The sequence below is a fragment of the Culex quinquefasciatus genome, chromosome 3 (assembly GCF_015732765.1).
Source record: "Culex quinquefasciatus strain JHB chromosome 3, VPISU_Cqui_1.0_pri_paternal, whole genome shotgun sequence".
Classification (NCBI taxonomy): Eukaryota; Metazoa; Arthropoda; class Insecta; order Diptera; family Culicidae; genus Culex; species Culex quinquefasciatus.
This window is the reverse complement of record NC_051863.1, coordinates 179,894,236-179,913,174: the sequence shown is the minus strand read 5'-3', so window position 1 is coordinate 179,913,174 and position 18,939 is coordinate 179,894,236. Positions and strand designations below refer to the sequence as shown.

The 18,939-nt window shown below is 38.2% G+C and overlaps 1 protein-coding gene across 2 annotated transcripts in view; it reads left to right on the top strand.

The window, feature by feature from the left end:
* The window catches only part of LOC6049354 (myosin heavy chain, non-muscle), a 110,860-nt gene extending 91,921 nt beyond the window's left edge, over positions 1 to 18,939 (top strand). For both annotated transcript variants that reach the window (XM_038262735.1, XM_038262734.1), the window contains 8 exons: positions 699 to 791; positions 868 to 3,607; positions 6,132 to 6,436; positions 6,637 to 6,991; positions 7,050 to 7,459; positions 10,266 to 11,327; positions 11,386 to 11,549; positions 17,556 to 18,939. In XM_038262735.1, the coding sequence (XP_038118663.1) occupies positions 699 to 791; positions 868 to 3,607; positions 6,132 to 6,436; positions 6,637 to 6,991; positions 7,050 to 7,459; positions 10,266 to 11,327; positions 11,386 to 11,549; positions 17,556 to 17,658 (5,232 nt within the window). In that variant the 3' untranslated portion in view covers positions 17,659 to 18,939. The remainder of the gene's footprint in view (positions 1 to 698; positions 792 to 867; positions 3,608 to 6,131; positions 6,437 to 6,636; positions 6,992 to 7,049; positions 7,460 to 10,265; positions 11,328 to 11,385; positions 11,550 to 17,555) is intronic.

The window sequence follows — 18,939 nt, the reverse complement described above, 5'->3', positions numbered from 1 at the left end:
TTTTACGGATTCCATCCAATAAAATAAAAAGAATATTTGTTTGTAAAATTCTACTCTCAGATAAAAAAAAAAATCGTAAAAGCCTGTGTTGGGCGGCATTTTTTAAATATATTTTTGTCTATAACAAAAAAAAAAGACATGGTTTTCTGGTTTAGGACAATATTTTCCAAACTTTTTTTGGTCCAGACCTCGCCAGGGACTTGTTCGGCTCTACAAGTAGGGCCCAGTACCCACTTTGGGAAACACTGGTTTAGGAAATTTAAAGATTGACCAATTTTTAAAAAAAATAATATATTTAAATGTTGATACAGAGTTGTTCAAAGAGAACTCTTTGACGGACAAAACAGCGAGCAAGAGAGCAACTCTCTTTCCTCCCCATTTCTCGCGATTTCTCTCTGAAACTCATTGTCTCTGAAACTAACCCGCGTATTGGAGGAAAGTAATATTAATGCATGTTTTTTCTGTTGATTGCTACTTACATTTTTTTTCAATAAGTATATGTAAAACTCATAATTGCATGTTTTTATGTAACCTTTGAATGACTTTGATGGAAATTATTTGACTAATACGATAAACTCACATTTGTCAACAACTCTCACCCCGCATTTCTGTACATCGCAATCTCCATCGCTCAAACCGTATTTTTCCGTCGAAAACAATATCTAACTTTGCAAATCTTCACTCCGCGCGCACAACAGGGCGAGCTAGAACAGCAGCTGCTTCAAGCCAATCCCATCCTGGAGGCCTTCGGAAACGCCAAAACGGTGAAAAACGACAACTCGTCACGTTTTGTGAGTATTTTCCTCTTGACACAATGTCGCAATCTAGTCTTCTATGGATTACAATTTTGACATTTGTTGTTTGTAGGGCAAATTCATCCGGATAAATTTCGACGCGTCCGGCTACATCTCCGGTGCCAACATCGAGACGTACCTGCTGGAAAAGTCCCGTGCCATTCGACAAGCCAAGGATGAGCGTACATTCCACATTTTCTACCAGCTGCTGGCGGGGGCGACGCCGGAACAGCGCGAAAAGTTCATCCTGGACGACATGAAGACGTACCCGTTCCTGTCGAACGGGCCGCTGCCGGTGGCGGGGGTGGACGACGCGTTCGAGTACCAGGCCACAGTCAAGAGTATGAACATCATGGGCATGACCGAGGACGACTTCAACTCGATCTTCCGCATCGTGAGCGCGGTGCTGCTGTTCGGGTCGATGAAGTTCAAGCAGGAGCGCAGCTCGGACCAGGCGACGCTGCCGGACAACACGGTCGCACAAAAGATCGCCCACCTGCTGGGGCTGAGCGTGACGGACATGACCAAGGCGTTCCTGACGCCACGGATCAAGGTCGGTCGGGATTTTGTCACCAAGGCACAAACCAAGGAGCAGGTCGAGTTTGCGGTGGAAGCGATCGCGAAGGCCTGTTACGAGAAGATGTTCAAGTGGTTGGTTAACCGGATCAACCGCTCGTTGGACCGGACAAAGCGGCAGGGAGCTTCGTTTATTGGAATTCTCGATATGGCGGGTTTCGAAATCTTCGACCTGAACTCGTTCGAGCAGTTGTGCATCAACTATACGAACGAGAAGCTCCAGCAGCTGTTCAACCACACGATGTTCATCCTGGAGCAGGAAGAGTACCAGCGGGAAGGCATCGAGTGGAAGTTTATCGACTTTGGGTTGGATCTGCAGCCGACGATTGACCTGATTGATAAACCGGGCGGTATTATGGCACTGTTGGACGAGGAATGTTGGTTCCCCAAGGCCACCGACAAGACGTTCGTGGAGAAGTTGGCCACGGCGCACACGATGCATCCCAAGTTCATGAAGACGGACTTCCGTGGCGTGGCCGATTTCGCGGTGGTTCATTACGCCGGCAAGGTGGACTATTCCGCCACCAAGTGGTTGATGAAGAACATGGACCCGTTGAACGAGAACATTGTATCGCTGCTGCAGGGCTCGCAAGATCCGTTCGTTTGCCAGATCTGGAAGGACGCCGAAATCGTGGGAATGGCCCAGCAGGCGCTTACCGACACCCAGTTTGGAGCCCGCACCCGCAAGGGTATGTTCCGCACGGTGTCCCATCTGTACAAGGAGCAACTGGCCAAACTGATGGACACCTTGCGCAACACGAACCCCAACTTTGTGCGCTGTATCATTCCGAATCACGAGAAGCGCGCCGGCAAGATCGACGCCCCGTTGGTTCTGGATCAGCTGCGGTGTAACGGTGTCCTGGAGGGTATCCGTATCTGCCGCCAGGGCTTCCCCAACCGAATTCCCTTCCAGGAGTTCCGCCAGCGGTACGAACTGCTTACGCCGAACGTCATCCCGAAGGGCTTCATGGACGGCAAGCGTGCCTGCGAGCAGATGATCAAGGCCCTCGAGCTGGACAACAATCTGTTCCGCATCGGACAGTCCAAGATCTTCTTCCGTGCCGGAGTGCTTGCCCATCTGGAGGAGGAGCGTGACTACAAGATCACCGACCTGATCGTCAACTTCCAGGCGTACTGCCGGGGTTTCCTCGCGCGTCGCAACTACCAGAAGCGCCTTCAGCAGCTCAACGCCATCCGAATCATCCAACGAAACTGTGCCGCTTACCTCAAACTGCGCAACTGGCAATGGTGGAGACTGTACACCAAGGTGAAACCGCTGCTCGAAGTGACCAAGCAGGAGGAGAAGCTCGTCCAAAAGGAGGACGAACTGCGCCAGATCCGCGACAAGCTGGACAATCTGTCCAAGAACTCGCAAGAGTACGAGCGAAAGTTCCAGCAGGCCATCGAAGAAAAGACCCACCTTGCCGAGCAACTTCAGGCCGAGATCGAACTGTGCGCCGAAGCGGAAGAAGGTCGTGCCCGACTCGCAGCGCGCAAGCAAGAGTTGGAAGAGCTGATGCAAGATCTGGAAGCACGCATCGAAGAGGAAGAAGAACGCGTAAATGCCTTGTCCAACGAGAAAAAGAAGCTCCAGATCAACATCCAAGACCTCGAGGAACAACTCGAAGAGGAAGAAGCCGCCCGGCAAAAGCTCCACCTCGAAAAGGTCCAACTGGACGCCAAGCTGAAAAAGATGGAGGAGGAAGTCGCGCTGACCGAGGACCAGAACCAGAAGCTCCTCAAGGAGAAGAAAATCATCGAAGAACGTGCCAACGACCTGTCCCAGACTCTCGCCGAAGAGGAGGAGAAGGCCAAACATCTCGCGAAACTGAAGGCGAAGCATGAATCCACCATCGCCGAACTGGAAGAACGCCTCCTCAAGGACCACCAGCAGCGACAGGAAACGGACCGCTCCAAGCGAAAGATCGAGACCGAAGTGGCCGACCTGAAGGAACAAATCAACGAGCGTCGCATCCAGGTCGAGGAGATGCAGCAGCAGTTGATCAAGCGCGAAGAGGAACTGGCGCAGACGTTGGTGCGGATTGACGAGGAATCTGCCGCGAAGGCCGCTGCGCAGAAGGTTCAGCGCGAGCTGGAGTCGCAGCTGGCTGAGATTCAGGAGGATCTGGAGGCGGAGAAGCTGGCTCGGTCGAAGGCCGAGAAGCAGAAGCGCGACTTGAACGAGGAGCTAGAGGCACTCAAGAACGAACTGCTTGACTCGCTGGACACCACCGCTGGTAAGTTTAATTTGGGTGTTTAGGGTGGCCACTCAAGTCGAGAAATCTCAAAAATCCGAAAAAAAAAATCCGAGAAAAGTCGAGAATCTCGAACATTTTTATAAGAAAAGTATTGTCTAACTCTAGAATTATTTTGATTTTACTATATTAAATCAATAATGCTACAAATATAAAAGTCAAAGTAATTATTATTTCAAAAATTTGAAGAATTTAAAAAAATCAAAAAATTAAGGAAAATTTAAACTTTAAAATCCAACAATTAGTTCAGAACATTCGAACGTAGGGTAGGGTAGTCATCAATGAGACACTTTTGGTTTTCAACTTTGAACGATTTTTTCCATTTTTCATCAGCATGTTTTAATGAGCTTTTAATTGCATTTTCTTTCTTTTAGTGTGTTCTAACATTGACCAAAATATGAGATCGATCCGACATCTACAGCCAGAGTTATTCAACTGTCTCATTGTAGACGCACTTGGCAGGAACAATGAGACAGCTGGGGAACAATGAGACACTCTACGAAAATCAATACTTTTCTAGTAAAACATCATGTTTTTGTATTGTTCCATTGCAGGTGACTTGCCTTGAACATTTTAGAGCAATTTTGCCAACATGAAACTTTTAATTACAAAAGTTACACTAAAAAGTATTTAAATTTTGTAAAAACCATTTATTAATACCAAATAACTTTGTATTTTTGGTTAAATGAAGTTTAAACTCTATAAATATGCCAAAAATCACTTTTAATTCATGTTTTGAAAGATTTCCATCGATTTTGAAAAGTTTATTGAAGTAAAATCAAAGTGTCTCATTGTTACCCATGGGCTGAAATGAGTGGGGAAGAATGAGACAGCCTTGGATTCTGGGTATATTCTTAATTTTTGCCAAACCTAATGAAAGGACATTGTAGTCCAACTCATGCCCTGTGAAATGACGAAAGAAATTCGGAGAAATATTAGTTTTTGAGTTAATGGCAGCCTATGAGCGAAAATTTAATTTTTGGTCATAATTTTCTTTTACACCCCAGAATCAAACATGTATGAATAACTTTGCAAGGGAGCGTCCATAACCAAAGCCACTAATATGGCAGACGTGTATCCAGTAGACACACCTTTCCCCCAAATATGAGCCTGATTGGTTGAAACTATGACTTGTGAGAGCCATTTTATCATTGTTCCCCGTGTCTCATTGATGACTACTCTACCCTACTCTATTGTTCGAAGTCCCCATAAAAATTAGGAATTTAAGAATTTAAGAATTTAAGAATTTAAGAATTTAAGAATTTAAGAATTTAAGAATTTAAGAATTTAAGAATTTAAGAATTTAATAATTTAAGAATTTAAGAATTTAAGAATTTAAGAATTTAAGAATTTAAGAATTTAAGAATTTAAGAATTTAAGAATTTAAGAATTTAAGAATTTAAGAATTTAAGAATTTAAGAATTTAAGAATTTAAGAATTTAAGAATTTAAGAATTTAAGAATTTAAGAATTTAAGAATTTAAGAATTTAAGAATTTAGAATTTAAGAATTTAAGAATTTAAGAATTTAAGAATTTAAGAATTTAAGAATTTAAGAATTTAAGAATTTAAGAATTTAAGAATTTAAGAATTTAAGAATTTAAGAATTTAAGAATTTAAGAATTTAAGAATTTAAGAATTTAAGAATTTAAGAATTTAAGAATTTAAGAATTTAAGAATTTAAGAATTTAAGAATTTAAGAATTTAAGAATTTAAGAATCTAAGAATTTAAGAATTTAAGAATTTAAGAATTTAAGAATTTAAGAATTTAAGAATTTAAGAATTTAAGAATTTAAGAATTTAAGAATTTAAGAATTTAAGAATTTAAGAATTTAAGAATTTAAGAATTTAAGAATTTAAGAATTTAAGAATTTAAGAATTTAAGAATTTAAGAATTTAAGAATTTAAGAATTTAAGAATTTAAGAATTTAAGAATTTAAGAATTTAAGAATTTAAGAATTTAAGAATTTTAGAATTTTAGAATTTTAGAATTTTAGAATTTTAGAATTTTAGAATTTTAGAATTTTAGAATTTTAGAATTTTAGAATTTTGAATTTTAAATTTTGAATTTTGAATTTTGAATTTTGAATTTTGAATTTTGAATTTTTGAATTTTGAAATTTTTGAATTTTTGAATTTTTGAATTTTTGAATTTTTGAATTTTTGAATTTTTGAATTTTTGAATTTTTGAATTTTAGAATTTTAGAATTTTAGAATTTTAGAATTTTAGAATTTTAGAATTTTAGAATTTTAGAATCTTGGAATTTTAGAATTTTAAAATTTTAGAATTTTAGAATTTTAGAATTTTAGAATTTTAGAATTTTAGAATTTTAAAATTTTAGAATTTTAGAATTTTAGAATTTTAGAATTTTAGGATTTTAGAATTTTAGAAATTTAGAAATTTAGAATTTTAGCATTTTAGAATTTTGAAAAAAAAAATGGAAAGTAGGAGGATGAAATAAACCAGAATATTATCTGAACCAGATAATCCAACCATCTTTTTTCACAGCTCAACAGGAGCTGCGCTCGAAGCGCGAGCAGGAGGTGGCCACCCTCAAGAAGACGCTCGAGGACGAATCGTCGAACCACGAGGCGTCGCTGCAGGAGATGCGCCACAAGCACATGCAGGAAATCTCCTCCATCAACGAGCAGCTCGAAAACTTCAAGAAAGTCAAGGGAGGGTTGGAGAAAGCGAAGCAGACACTGGAGGCGGAAAACGCCGACCTGGCGACCGAGCTGCGCAACGTGAACCAGTCGCGGCAGGAGAACGACCGCCGCCGCAAGCAGGCCGAAACGCAGATCGCCGAACTGCAGGTTAGTTGGTTTTTTTTTTTAATTTGTCGCTTATAATTTCGCGATTCGTTTCTTGCATGCAACTTTTTTTTATTGTTAATTTTTACGTTGCGACCTCGTCGTCGCAGGATCAAGTTGAGTACTATTTGGTAAACCGACGCCGCAGCGGCTTCCCAATTCAAACGAAACTAATCAATGTTCTTTCCCCCCAACCCACGTAGGTTAAACTGGTCGAGGTGGAGCGAGCCCGCTCGGAACTCCAGGACAAGGTCACGAAGCTGCAGCAGGAAACCGACAACATCACCCAGCAGCTGGACGAGGCCGAACTGAAGGCGTCCGCAGCGATCAAGAGCGCCAGCAGCATGGAGAGCCAACTGACCGAGTCGCAGCAGCTGCTGGAGGAGGAAACTCGCCAGAAGCTGGCGCTGAGCTCGAAGCTGCGCCAGCTGGAGAGCGAAAAGGAAGCCCTGCAGGAGCAGCTCGAGGAGGACGAGGAAGCGAAGAAGAACTACGAGAAGAAGCTGGCCGAACTGAACTTTACCATCCAGGACATGAAGAAGCGGTCCGAGGAAGACTGTAAGAACTTTGAGAGAGGAGTTTAATGAATAATTGTAACGATGTATCTTTCTTCCAGCGGACCTCGCCAAGGAGCTCGAGGAGTCCAAGAAGAAGATGAACAAGGACCTGGAGACGCTGCAGCGGCAGATCCAGGAGCTGCAGGCCGCCAACGATCGGCTGGACAAGAGCAAGAAGAAGATCCAGTCCGAGCTGGAGGACGCCACGATCGAGCTGGAGACGCAACGCACCAAGGTGCTGGACCTGGAGAAGAAGCAAAAGAACTTTGACAAAGTGCTGGCGGAGGAGAAGGCCGTCAGCGAGCAGCACGCCCAGGAGCGGGACGCGGCCGAGCGGGAAGCTCGCGAGAAGGAAACGAAGGTGTTGTCGCTGACGCGCGAGCTGGACGAGGCGTACGAGAAGATCGACGACCTGGAGGGCAAACGCAAGGCACTGCAGAACGAGCTGGACGAGTTGGCTAACACACAGGTGCGTTGTAGAATGTTTGTGGTTGTTTTAGGTTGTCAAAACAAATCATCAATCAATCATTCATAAAGAAATTAAATATTTAAACATTAGAAAAAAAATCTAAACTGTCGCGGTAACACACTTGTTCCCAATTAATAGGGAATTAATTTGTCTTCCCGGCTCAACAAAAAAAACGGAAAATAATAATTCAAGTAAATGACAAAATTTAAAGTTTCTGGCAATAACGCAAAGCCAATTGGAAAAAGACAAAATTTAAATAATTAGTTTATCTTGCTCACGTCAGTCAATGTTTACGTTAGGAAAAAAAAGAAGATTAGATAGCTTGATAAAATTCTGAAAAAAAATAAAGGAATAGGGGAACTATACCCTTTCTCAGCCTATTTCTATTATCGGCCTATCAGCACTTTGATCATGAATTACAGCTTAAATAAAGTGTTTTTGACTGCTCCAAAGTAATAAATAGCTCAAATAAAAGTGAGCAAGCAACTAATCATTCTTGATTCATCTGAAAATATTAATTTAATAGCGGAAAACGGCAAAGTGATGAGAATTGGTCGAACGGCTTAGTGTGATTAAAATGGGTATATTTCCCCTACATCTTTTTGAAAATAAAAACAAAATGCAAAAAATAAAAAAATAGTCATTCTAATATCCAACAAACATAGACAAATTAAAAAAAAAAATCACAAAATTCAAAACAAATCTTATGTCAAGCTACGGGTTTCACCTTGTAAGCGGAAGGTGATGGTTTCGATTCCTGTCTTTATCGGCAAAGTCAGATCCCTTCAAAGAGTAAATCTACTCACTAGGAATCCCAACCAGTAAAAAATCTTAACAATCAAAAAAAAAATCAAGAGATATTTTTTTTTCAAGATTTTGGCAATCAAGAAATTTAAAAATTTAAATAGGGGAACTATACCCTTTCTCAGCCTATTTCTATTATCGGCCTATCAGCACTTTGATCATGAATTGCAGCTTTCATTAAGTGTTTTTGACTGTTCCAAAGTAATAAATAGCTCAAATAAAAGTGAGCAAGCAACTCTTCTTTGTTGATACATCTGAAAATGTTGATTTAATAGCGGAAAACTGCAAAAGTGATGAGAATTGGTCGAACGGCTTAGTGTGATTAAAATGGGTATGTTTCCCCTATTTAAAAAAAATCTCTTAGCAATTTAAAAAAATAATAAAAAAAACATAGAAATTTCAAAAATTAAAAACAAATTCAAAGCCTTAAAAAAATCAAACCTTTAAAAAATAAAATTGTCATTCAAAAAAATATATAAATCGAATACTAAAAATTTTAAACATTCACAAGATTCTAAAAGTTTCAAACCTAGATTAAATTTTCAAAAGGTACTATCTACATAGGAAACCCATGACGAATAGGTTGTTTTGAAAATATAATCTTGAATCCATCTTAAATTCTAAACAATCTGAATATTCATAGAAAAAAAAAAACAATAAAAACATAAATGAAAAGAATTCAAAAACACACATAAACAAATAATTCAAATCAAATTGAATCCAAAAAAAAAAGCCCAAACAAATTTAAAAAAATCACGGAAATTAAAAAAAAAAAAACAAATCAACAATAACAGAAATTTTAGAAAAATCAAGCTAAAAATACATTTAAATACAAATAAAAATCTCAAATGAGAAAAGAAACAAAAAAAATTAGGCATTCAAAAATTCTTAAAATAATGGGCAATCCATAAATTCTAAAGAATTTAAGAATTATCAAAAGTTCTCAGCATACATTTTATAAACATCTCATAGTTCTTTTTTTTTTTGTTATAAAAATTAAAAAATCGATGTAGAAATTTCAAAGGTTTTCAAATTTTTAAAAGTTTCAAATTTCAAGTAAAAATCTACGTTAAAACCCCTTGAAAAAATGTATGTTATTCAAAAAGTTGTAAACATTCATAAAATTTTCTTAATTTAAAAACTGTAAAAAATCTTCAATCTAGAAAAGTTCTGAACAATCTAAAATTCTAAACAAGTTTATTTTAATTTTTTTATTTGAAAAATTAATAAATTTCTCTAGATTTAAAAGTTGAAAGATTGAAATAAGGCACTCCAAATTTTTAAAAATTTAAAAATCAAAACATAAATATTCAAAAAATCTCATGGATCTAACAATTTTAGACATTTTTTTATGATTTGTAACAAGCTACAAATTCTGTAAAATTCTTAGCAATGTAAAAAATCTCAAAATGAAATATATGTAATTTTTAAACTTTAAATTATAAAAAACTATTATTTCAAATTTAAAAAAAAAACTTTAAATGTTAATCATAAATTGAATTTTATAAAATTCAATTTATAGAATTCTATGAATATAAATTTCTAAAATTCTATAAGATTTAAAAAATCTTCTGATTTTTTTTTTAAATGTAAAAAGTAAATAAAACTCCATAAAAACAAACCAGAAAATATAAAAAAGGCAAAAAGTAATTATAAAACAAGCTTTCAAAAAACAACGATAATTAAATATTTTTAACATAAATTCGAAAAAATAAAAATTTCAAAGATCGTGACAATCTCAAAAATTCTAACCAAACTAAAATTGCTCATCTAAAAATTCCTAAAATTTTAAGTTTTAAAAAAATTAAGCAATCCTTTATTTCTGAAAAAAGTTAAAAAAATACTATAAAATCTTAAAAAAAAAACAAAATTAAATATTAAAAGTTTTTTACTGTGGCAAATTTGTAGTTGTTATTCATAAGAAAGGATCAAACTTGATTTGCACTCCAGCAGTGGAGACGGCCTTAAGCAGTGATTAATTAGTTGTCGCTTTCTCCTCTAGGGAACCGCCGACAAGAACGTGCACGAACTGGAGAAGGCCAAGCGCGCCCTGGAGAGTCAGCTCGCGGAGCTGAAGGCCCAGAACGAGGAACTCGAGGACGATCTGCAGCTGACGGAGGATGCCAAGCTTCGGTTGGAGGTCAACATGCAAGCGTTGCGAGCCCAGTTCGAGCGGGACATCCAAGCCAAGGAGGAGCAGTCCGAGGAGAAGCGTCGCGGTCTGGTGAAGGCCCTCCGGGATCTGGAAGCCGAACTCGACGAGGAGCGAAAACAACGGGCAGCGGCCGTCGCGGCCAAGAAGAAGCTCGAGGGAGACCTCAAGGACATTGAAGCCACCCTCGAAATGAACAACAAGGTCAAGGAGGACGCCCTCAAGCAGGCCAAGAAGCTGCAAGCCCAGGTCAAGGACGCCGTCCGAGACGCAGAGGAAGCTAAGGCCGCTAAGGAGGAATTAGCGGCCGTTAGTAAGGAAGCCGAGCGCAAGGCAAAGGCCCTGGAAGCGGAAGTCATGCAGCTGTCGGAGGACTTTGCCAGTTCCGAGCGTGCCCGGCGAGCGGCCGAAGCCGAACGGGACGAACTCCTCGAGGAAATCAACTCCAACTCCAACAAGGGCTCGCTCATGATCGACGAGAAGCGAAGGTTAGAGGCCCGCATCGCCACCCTCGAGGAAGAGCTCGAAGAGGAACAGTCGAACGCGGAACTGCTGGTAGACCGAAACCGCAAGGCCCAGCTCACGATCGAACAGCTCACCACCGAACTGCAGGCGGAGAAATCCAACGCGCAAAAGTACGAAAACGTCAAGACCGGCCTCGAACGCCAGAACAAGGAACTGAAGGCGAAGCTGTCCGAGCTGGAGACGGCCCAGCGCACCAAGGTGAAGGCGGCCATGGCCAGCCTCGAAGCCAAGATCGCCAACCTCGAGGAGCAGCTAGAGAACGAAACCAAGGAACGACTGACGGGCCAGAAGGCGAACCGCAAGCTCGAGAAGAAGATCAAGGAACTCACGATGAACATCGAGGACGAGCGGCGACACGCGGACCAGTACAAGGAACAGATCGAAAAGGTACGACTTTAAAATGCTTATTGTCTTAATCTTAACTAAACAAACTCTCCTTTTTCAGATGAACAACCGCATGAAGATCCTGAAGCGAAACCTGGACGAGGCCGAGGAGGAAATCCAGAAGGAGAAGACGCAAAAGCGAAAGGCCCAGCGCGAGTGCGAGGACATGCTCGAAAGCCACGAGGCGCTCTCGCGGGAGGTCAACTCGCTCAAGACCAAGCTGAGGTAAGGCGCCCCTTCTATTCGTTTACTTTTATTGATTGACCGCAAATCTAAATCAAAATTTCCAAGCAGTACACGAAAAGAGTGAGATCAGTCCGCTGCTGGTGGTCGGCAGCAGCGGCGGGACAAGTCAGCCTCGAGGCAACTCCAGTAAGCCCTCGACAGCACTGTGTATAAAAACCAAGAGATAAGAGAGAAGCTGTGTCTGTTTTAGTGTGATAGAAAACCTACCGTTTTTAGACTATTAGTTTTTAGAGCTTTCTGCGTGCTGGACACGGTTCGAGGCCGCGTGCAACTGTCGAGAGGTAATCATTGGTTGGTCGTCGTTTGTTTTCGCTCCCCTCTTCAACTCACCCTGAATGGATTTCGTTGTTTTTTTGTTGGAAAGTTTACTTTTTTCCACTAACACCTTAGTATTACTAGCAGGAAGTGCACTCTTCACGTGCTAGTTTCTCAATTTGTTAACCCATTTCATGCATGATTTGTTATTTTTGTTACTCACCTTCAAATGTTGACGACTTTTTTTAGATTTTAAACTTTTCAATTCATAGTGGCTATTTTTGTCAAAGCTCAATCACATATCACGCCCAAACAGTAATTTGGACTCTTCCTCACATATTTGTAAATATGTAGCAAAATAGGATTTTTTCTTCACTGTCTCGTAGATTTAAGTTCTTTTCAAATAAATCACAATAGACTTTCACTACCGTTCTACGCATATTTGTCCCATGTAATTTTTGGACGATTCTGACTTTTATCACTTTATCTTTAGTTTTGCGAATATCCATAAAATCCCGTACTTTTTTCGGAATAACTTTTAAAACATCACCAAGTCCCACCATTTTTTTTTTCTTCTGCGGTAACATTAGTTTCAAAAAACATAAGCAGTTGCAAATATTTTTCAAACTTTATGTACCTATCTTACTTTTACGCCATTTGGTAAAAGTAAGCTGAAATAAGTTAATTCGATAGTAATAGTCAACAAAACGACGAAAATGCTTATGTTTAGATTGAAGACTGGCCCTTTGTACATTTCGGCCGATTTTCAAAAAGTTATCTAAAAAATATACAGCAATTCCCCACGAAAACAGCATGGAAACAATCAAAAGTGCTCGGATCGGGATCAAAATTTTTCTGGGGGTTCGCTGGCCGAAAAAAATTAGACCCGTATTTTTTTTGTTTGGCCATTAGGGTGACCTACGGCGTGTTACACAAAAAAAAGTTGCATCCGACGGGATTCAAACCCAGCACCATCAGTAAGGACTGGCGCCTTAGCCCACTCGGCCATCAGACCGATGTAAAGCCCTAAGGATAAACGCATGTATCAGCTTGACATTTCGGTCAAGTAGGTTTCCCATACTGATGGGCTACATATTTCAAGGCGTAAAATTACATAAAATTGCATAAAATAATGTAATATTAATTTTACACACATAACTTCTACACGCACCTGGATTACTACTTTTTTTTAGCTGTGTAGGGGGCCCCTCTTCCTTAGCCTTAGCGAAATGATCTGAAAAACTTACAAAACTTTGTCAATTTTTTTGTACAACTTTCCTTCAAAAAAATTGTTTTTGCCTCTTTTTTACAACAACTGAAACTGAAGTTGAGCTGGTATTGATGATGAATAGGGTTAGTGAATTTTCACGATTTGGCAGACTGCGTGAAATTCGTGAAATTTTAAGATATCCGTGAAATCCCGTTAAATTCATTAATTTCTCAAATCATTGCTTAAAAATAATAACAGAATAAATATTTCATCAATAAAGGCTTTTTAAGTAAATTTTAAAAGCCAAAAAAAAGTGAATCCTACAAATAGTTCAATGATGTTAACAAAAATCAGTTAAAGAAAAAAAAATCTCGTAATCATCAAGAAAAATCAAAAGAATGATATGATCAATCATTTGATTGCTTTTTTAAACCAAAACATGTCTAAACAAGTATTTTGTGATTAGTCCTTGAAAGATCACACAGATTTTTTAAAATGAATTGATTTATTTAAAAGATTAAATGAATAGTATTTTTGATCTTTAATGAACATTTCAGATTTTTACTGAGTCCTGGTTAAATTTTACGTTATTTATTTATTTGTTTTCTTCGGAAGTAAAAAAATACAGTTTTTTGTTTGTGCTGTTCTGATTTTTGATAACAATTTGAAGAGTTCGTCACAGATTACTATTTTTGGTTTTTTACTTTTTATTTTAGTTTTTAAAAAGTGAGAAAAAATCCTCCAAAAATATTTTTACTGCTTACACTACTTAACAAAAGTTATTTCAATGGTTTTAGCTAGACAAGATTGTTGAATCTTGCTTTGATATGTAATTCAATAAAATGTAAAACGATGAATAGAAGCAAATTTGCGAAAACTATTTAGCTATATTAGTCGAATATTTAAAAAAAGCATTTCAATAACTGAGAACACGCCCTACATTTCGTTTAAATTATTTATAGAACTCATCCATGAAGCAATGGATTTTTTTTAGAAATTAAAAAAAAGTTTTTTTTGTGTCACGTTCAAATTTAGTGAAGGATTTTTATTAGCTTATTGAAAAATAATTTATAATGAAGCATAAGAAGTAGTTTCTGTTATTTTTACATAAAATGTTCAGGTTATATTAACATTTTTAACGATCTGCAAAATTTCCGTAAAATTTGGTGTTTTGAAATCAGTGTCCCCGTGAAATTTGCAATTTTTGAGCGTGAAAAATCACTAAGCCTAATGATGAAGATACATAATTTGGCCAGACCGACCGTGATGGGAGCAAGGGCGCCTATGCGAAGTGTCCCTAAAAAAAAGCAAAGCAATCCACTTTAACGACCCCTGGGTCTTTTGTGGGCTCTGTTGCAAGTTTCTGCTCATTTCTAGGCATCCGAAGGTTATGTGTGGTGTGTCACCCAAAACGTCTTTTACGCAAATGGACCGACGTTTTACTTCCCCATCCGATAGAAGGCAAAAGTGTCCCTACGATCTTTTAAAATCTATCGAACTCTTTAGAAAGCTTATATGTGGGTGATTCTCCACCAACTCACGCAGCAGTTGCCCCAACCTTTGTCTTCGATTCGATTTGCGTGAACGTTTTGTTCTTCTCCCGTAAAATCGCGATAACTCACGTTACAAGCAAACCCCTAATGTTTATTGTAAGGTATGCACTTCGGAAGAAACCGGTCAAGAAAAATTTCAAATGGGAAGCAGCGGCAGCGCAAGCAAGTCAGAGAGGGTGAAGAAAAGCCCCAAGAAAACGTTCCCTCTCCTTTGTTCTGCTGTTCGTAAAGCTGTTTCTTGACCCCTTTCTTTCCGATCTGCAGACTAGCCTTATATATCAAATTTGTGTAATTGTCTGATCTACAACTTTGAAAACATTTTTACACTCTAAACAATAACTCTGACACTTTTTTTTACCGAATGCGGTCGTTGTTAGAATCGGTAAACTATCTGTCAAAATGAAGAAAATTTGACCGAATTTTGGTTGTACGAAGAACAATAATGAACTTCATTACCGAATTTCGGTAAGTTTTTACCGAATTCGGTAATTTTCAGTTTACCGAAATGTTCAGCAGTTGAAAATTCGGTAAACTTTACCGAATTCGGTAAAAAAAATCAAAGTGTGTGCAAAACACGAATTTTTAAAAGAAAAAAAAAATGTTTAAATTAAAAAAATACCCTCCTGTGTTATTGCAGATTTGAAAAGTACATTAAGAGCGAGTTTTTCATCAATGTGTAACAGGTCGTATCGAGGTGCTCCGATTTGGATGAAACTTTCAGCGTTTGTTTGTCTATGCATGAGATGAACTCATGCCAAATATGAGCCCTCTACGACAAAGGGAAGTGGGGTAAAACGGCCTTTGAAGTTTGAGGTCAAAAAAACATAAAAAATCTTAAAATTGCTCGCATTTCCGTAAAACTTCATCAATTCCAACTCTCTTAGATGCATTCGAATGGTCTTTTGAAGCACTTCAAAATGTGCCATAGACATCCAGGATTGGTTTGAAATTTTCTCTTAGCTTTTGCAAATTACTGTCAAAAATAGATTTTTTTAAAACCTTAATATCTTTTTCCAACAGCCTCCAACACCCATACTCCCGTAGGTCAAAAGATAGGTAATTTCATGGACTATAAGCCTACGGTATTAACTTTTTGGCCAATCGCAGTTTTTCTCATAGTTTTTCGATTTTTCAACAACAAACAATTTATAACGTTAGTTTTTACCCTGCTGGCCTCCATAACGGCACTTTTTGGTCTCAATTTTGTCATATTCGGAATCCTTGGACAATTTCACTTTAGTTAGAAGTATTGGAATTGTAATTTTGATTTAAAAAATAATTAAATAAAACATTTTTGAAAAAAGAAATAGATTTTATTTACCCTATGATCAATACGTCAAATGCTGTATCAAGTAGGCGAAAACCTGTTTTACCCCTAATTCAACAAATTTCTAAAAAATATTTTAATTCATTCTAAATGGCAATTTTTCCAATCAAATTTACAACTCCAATACTTCTAATTTACGTGAAATTGTCCGAGGATTCCGAATATGACAAAATTGAGACCAAAAAGTGCCGCTCTGGAGGCCAGCAAGGTTAAAACTAACGTTGTAAATTGTTTGTTGTAGAAAATTCGAAAAACTATGAGAAAAACTGCGATTGGCCAAAAAGTTAATACCGTAGGCTTATAGTCCATGAAATTACCTATCTTTTGACCTACGGGCACTAGCGTGCCCAGCTCTTTGAGGAAGGTGGGGCAATAATATGGACGTTTTGAAAATCACGTCATTTGTGGACACCCCCTGACCAAATTTAGAACAAATTTCTGAGGATGGTGGGGCAGTTGCCCCATGTTGCCCCACCCTATGCACGCTAGTGCCTACGGGAGTATGGGTGTTGGAGGCTGTTGGAAAAAGATATTAAGGTTTTAAAAAAATCTATTTTTGACAGTAATTTGCAAAAGCTAAGAGAAAATTTCAAACCAATCCTGGATGTCTATGGCACATTTTGAAGTGCTTCAAAAGACCATTCGAATGCATCTAAGAGAGTTGGAATTGATGAAGTTTTACGGAAATGCGAGCAATTTTAAGATTTTTTATGTTTTTTTGACCTCAAACTTCAAAGGCCGTTTTACCCCACTTCCCTTTGTCGTAGAGGGCTCATATTTGGCATGAGTTCATCTCATGCATAGACAAACAAACGCTGAAAGTTTCATCCAAATCGGAGCACCTCGATACGACCTCTAGAACAAACCGAGCAATATTTACAAATACTGCCTCTTAAATTTCCCTTAAAATGACATGTTTCAAACTTTTTTTTTTATTTTTGTAACTATTTTTCTATTTTTTTTCATGAAAAATACTTTTCTTTTTTGGGGCTCTGAGTATGCCAAACCAAATTTCAAAACCATCACCATTTCAGGCTGCAATTGATTGAAAAACACGCCTTTTTCGAATGTTAAAAAATTGAATGGATCGTATCACCCCTCCTTCACGAAATATCGAAAAATGGAGCTCGGATTCGTTATCGGTGACAAAAATTACCCCTTAAGACAAAGTTTCGCGCAAATCGAAGAGGAATCGAGGCAACTTTTTCCTATTTTGTGTGACCGAGAATTACCCACATATAAGCTTTCTAAAGAGTTCGATAGATTTTAAAAGCTCGTAGAGACACTTTGCATAGACGCCCTTGCTCCCATCACGTCACTAAAGGTATGGAGCAAACGAAATAAAAAACATTTAAGGTCAGAAAGGTTTTGAAATCTTGAATTATATTTTCCTAAAACCATGGACCATGGGAACCGTAAAAACTAACTCTGAATCACGAAGTTTGAAATGCAAATACATATACCGAACAAGAATGCCGATAAAGTTTTCGTTAACTCCTGAATGTACTGCCGTTGCAATAACCCCTGAAAGATCACTCGCTGCATTGTTGTTATTTTTTCTCCATCACCCTTTTCGTAGCAGTTCAAGCAGTTCTCACACTTTCTATTACTAAAGAGGGCTCATTTTTTTTTGTTTTCAGACGCGGCGGCCTCGGCGTAAGCTCGTCCCGACTGACGACGCCGAAGCGCGAGAACGACTCGATCGCCACCGCGGACGAGTCGCTGGACGGCGAGGACGAGTGACGACTGACGGGCACGTCTTCCAACTACTATCTGTCCAACTACTACTGAAAGTTAAACGAAACAAAACAAAACAATGAGCATCCAGCAGCAGAAGCGTGTTTCTATGTTTGGTCGAGAGCGAATGTGAGCGCGTGTGTCTTTTTAGTTATTTTTATTTTATTTTGGAAAATAAACGCAGGAAAAAAAACCAGAATCATTGCGAATGCGTGAGTGCGCGCGCGGAAACACGCGATCATTCTTTGTTGTATTAAACTATTTGGTTAAAAGAAAAATGAGAAGAGGAAATCCATACACACAATTATTAGGATACGGGAGGAAGAAAGTTCCCCATCTTTTGCATGTATTTAGATGAGAAATAGCACAGAAATGGAAATTGAGTCGAGATGTGACGCGAAGCATGCAAGAAAGAGAGACGAGGAGAAGTTAAGCAAACGTATTTAGCCAATAAGTGATGAACATTTTCCTAAATCAAAATGAAGCGAAGGAGAGCAAGCAAGCAAGCAAGTAATGATTTAAACACACAACAACAAAAAAAAAAAAATAAACCAGCAGTTAAGCAACTCCATAAAAAGTAATTACCATTTCATTGACTTACTCCTTACCGAATGTATCGAATCATAAGCACTTAAACAAACAAACAAAAAAAAAGATAAAAAGTTTTGCCAGATGAGTAATTAGCCGAGTAATCGAATTGCCAACATGTGTAGTAAAGTGAGCGAGAGAGCAGTTTTTTAAAAAGGATGAAAATGATAGAATCAGAATGTTTTTATATAATACCATCAACGTGAACGCGAAAAAGAGAGAGAAGAGAAAATCATAACAATTGAACCGAGGAGCATTTAGATACGTTTATATATGTTACGAAAATTATTTGTTTTTAATTATTATTATTATTAAAATAATTAACTTCTTTCTTTATCATTTCGTCGTCAGTAAGTTTCCTTTTCTGCCACTCTTCCTTGTTTCCATACGGACAAAACAAGACAAAACAAACCCACAAACGCATACACTCAAAACACACAAACGCATACACTCACTTACCGGATGATTCAGATGATTCCATTAAAAAAATACTTCAGACGAAACAGAAATCAATCAAGAGGGAAGAAACACAAAAAAAGAAGATAAACACAGTGTAAGAAAAAGAAAACAATGAAAAATCTGTAGCTGCCTAAGTCGTAAAGTTCGCTTTTTTATATTATTAACAATGAAAAGGAAAGCCTCTAGTTGAAACAAGAAGAATCCGTTAAATAAAAAAAAACTATTGCAAGTAAAAAAAAA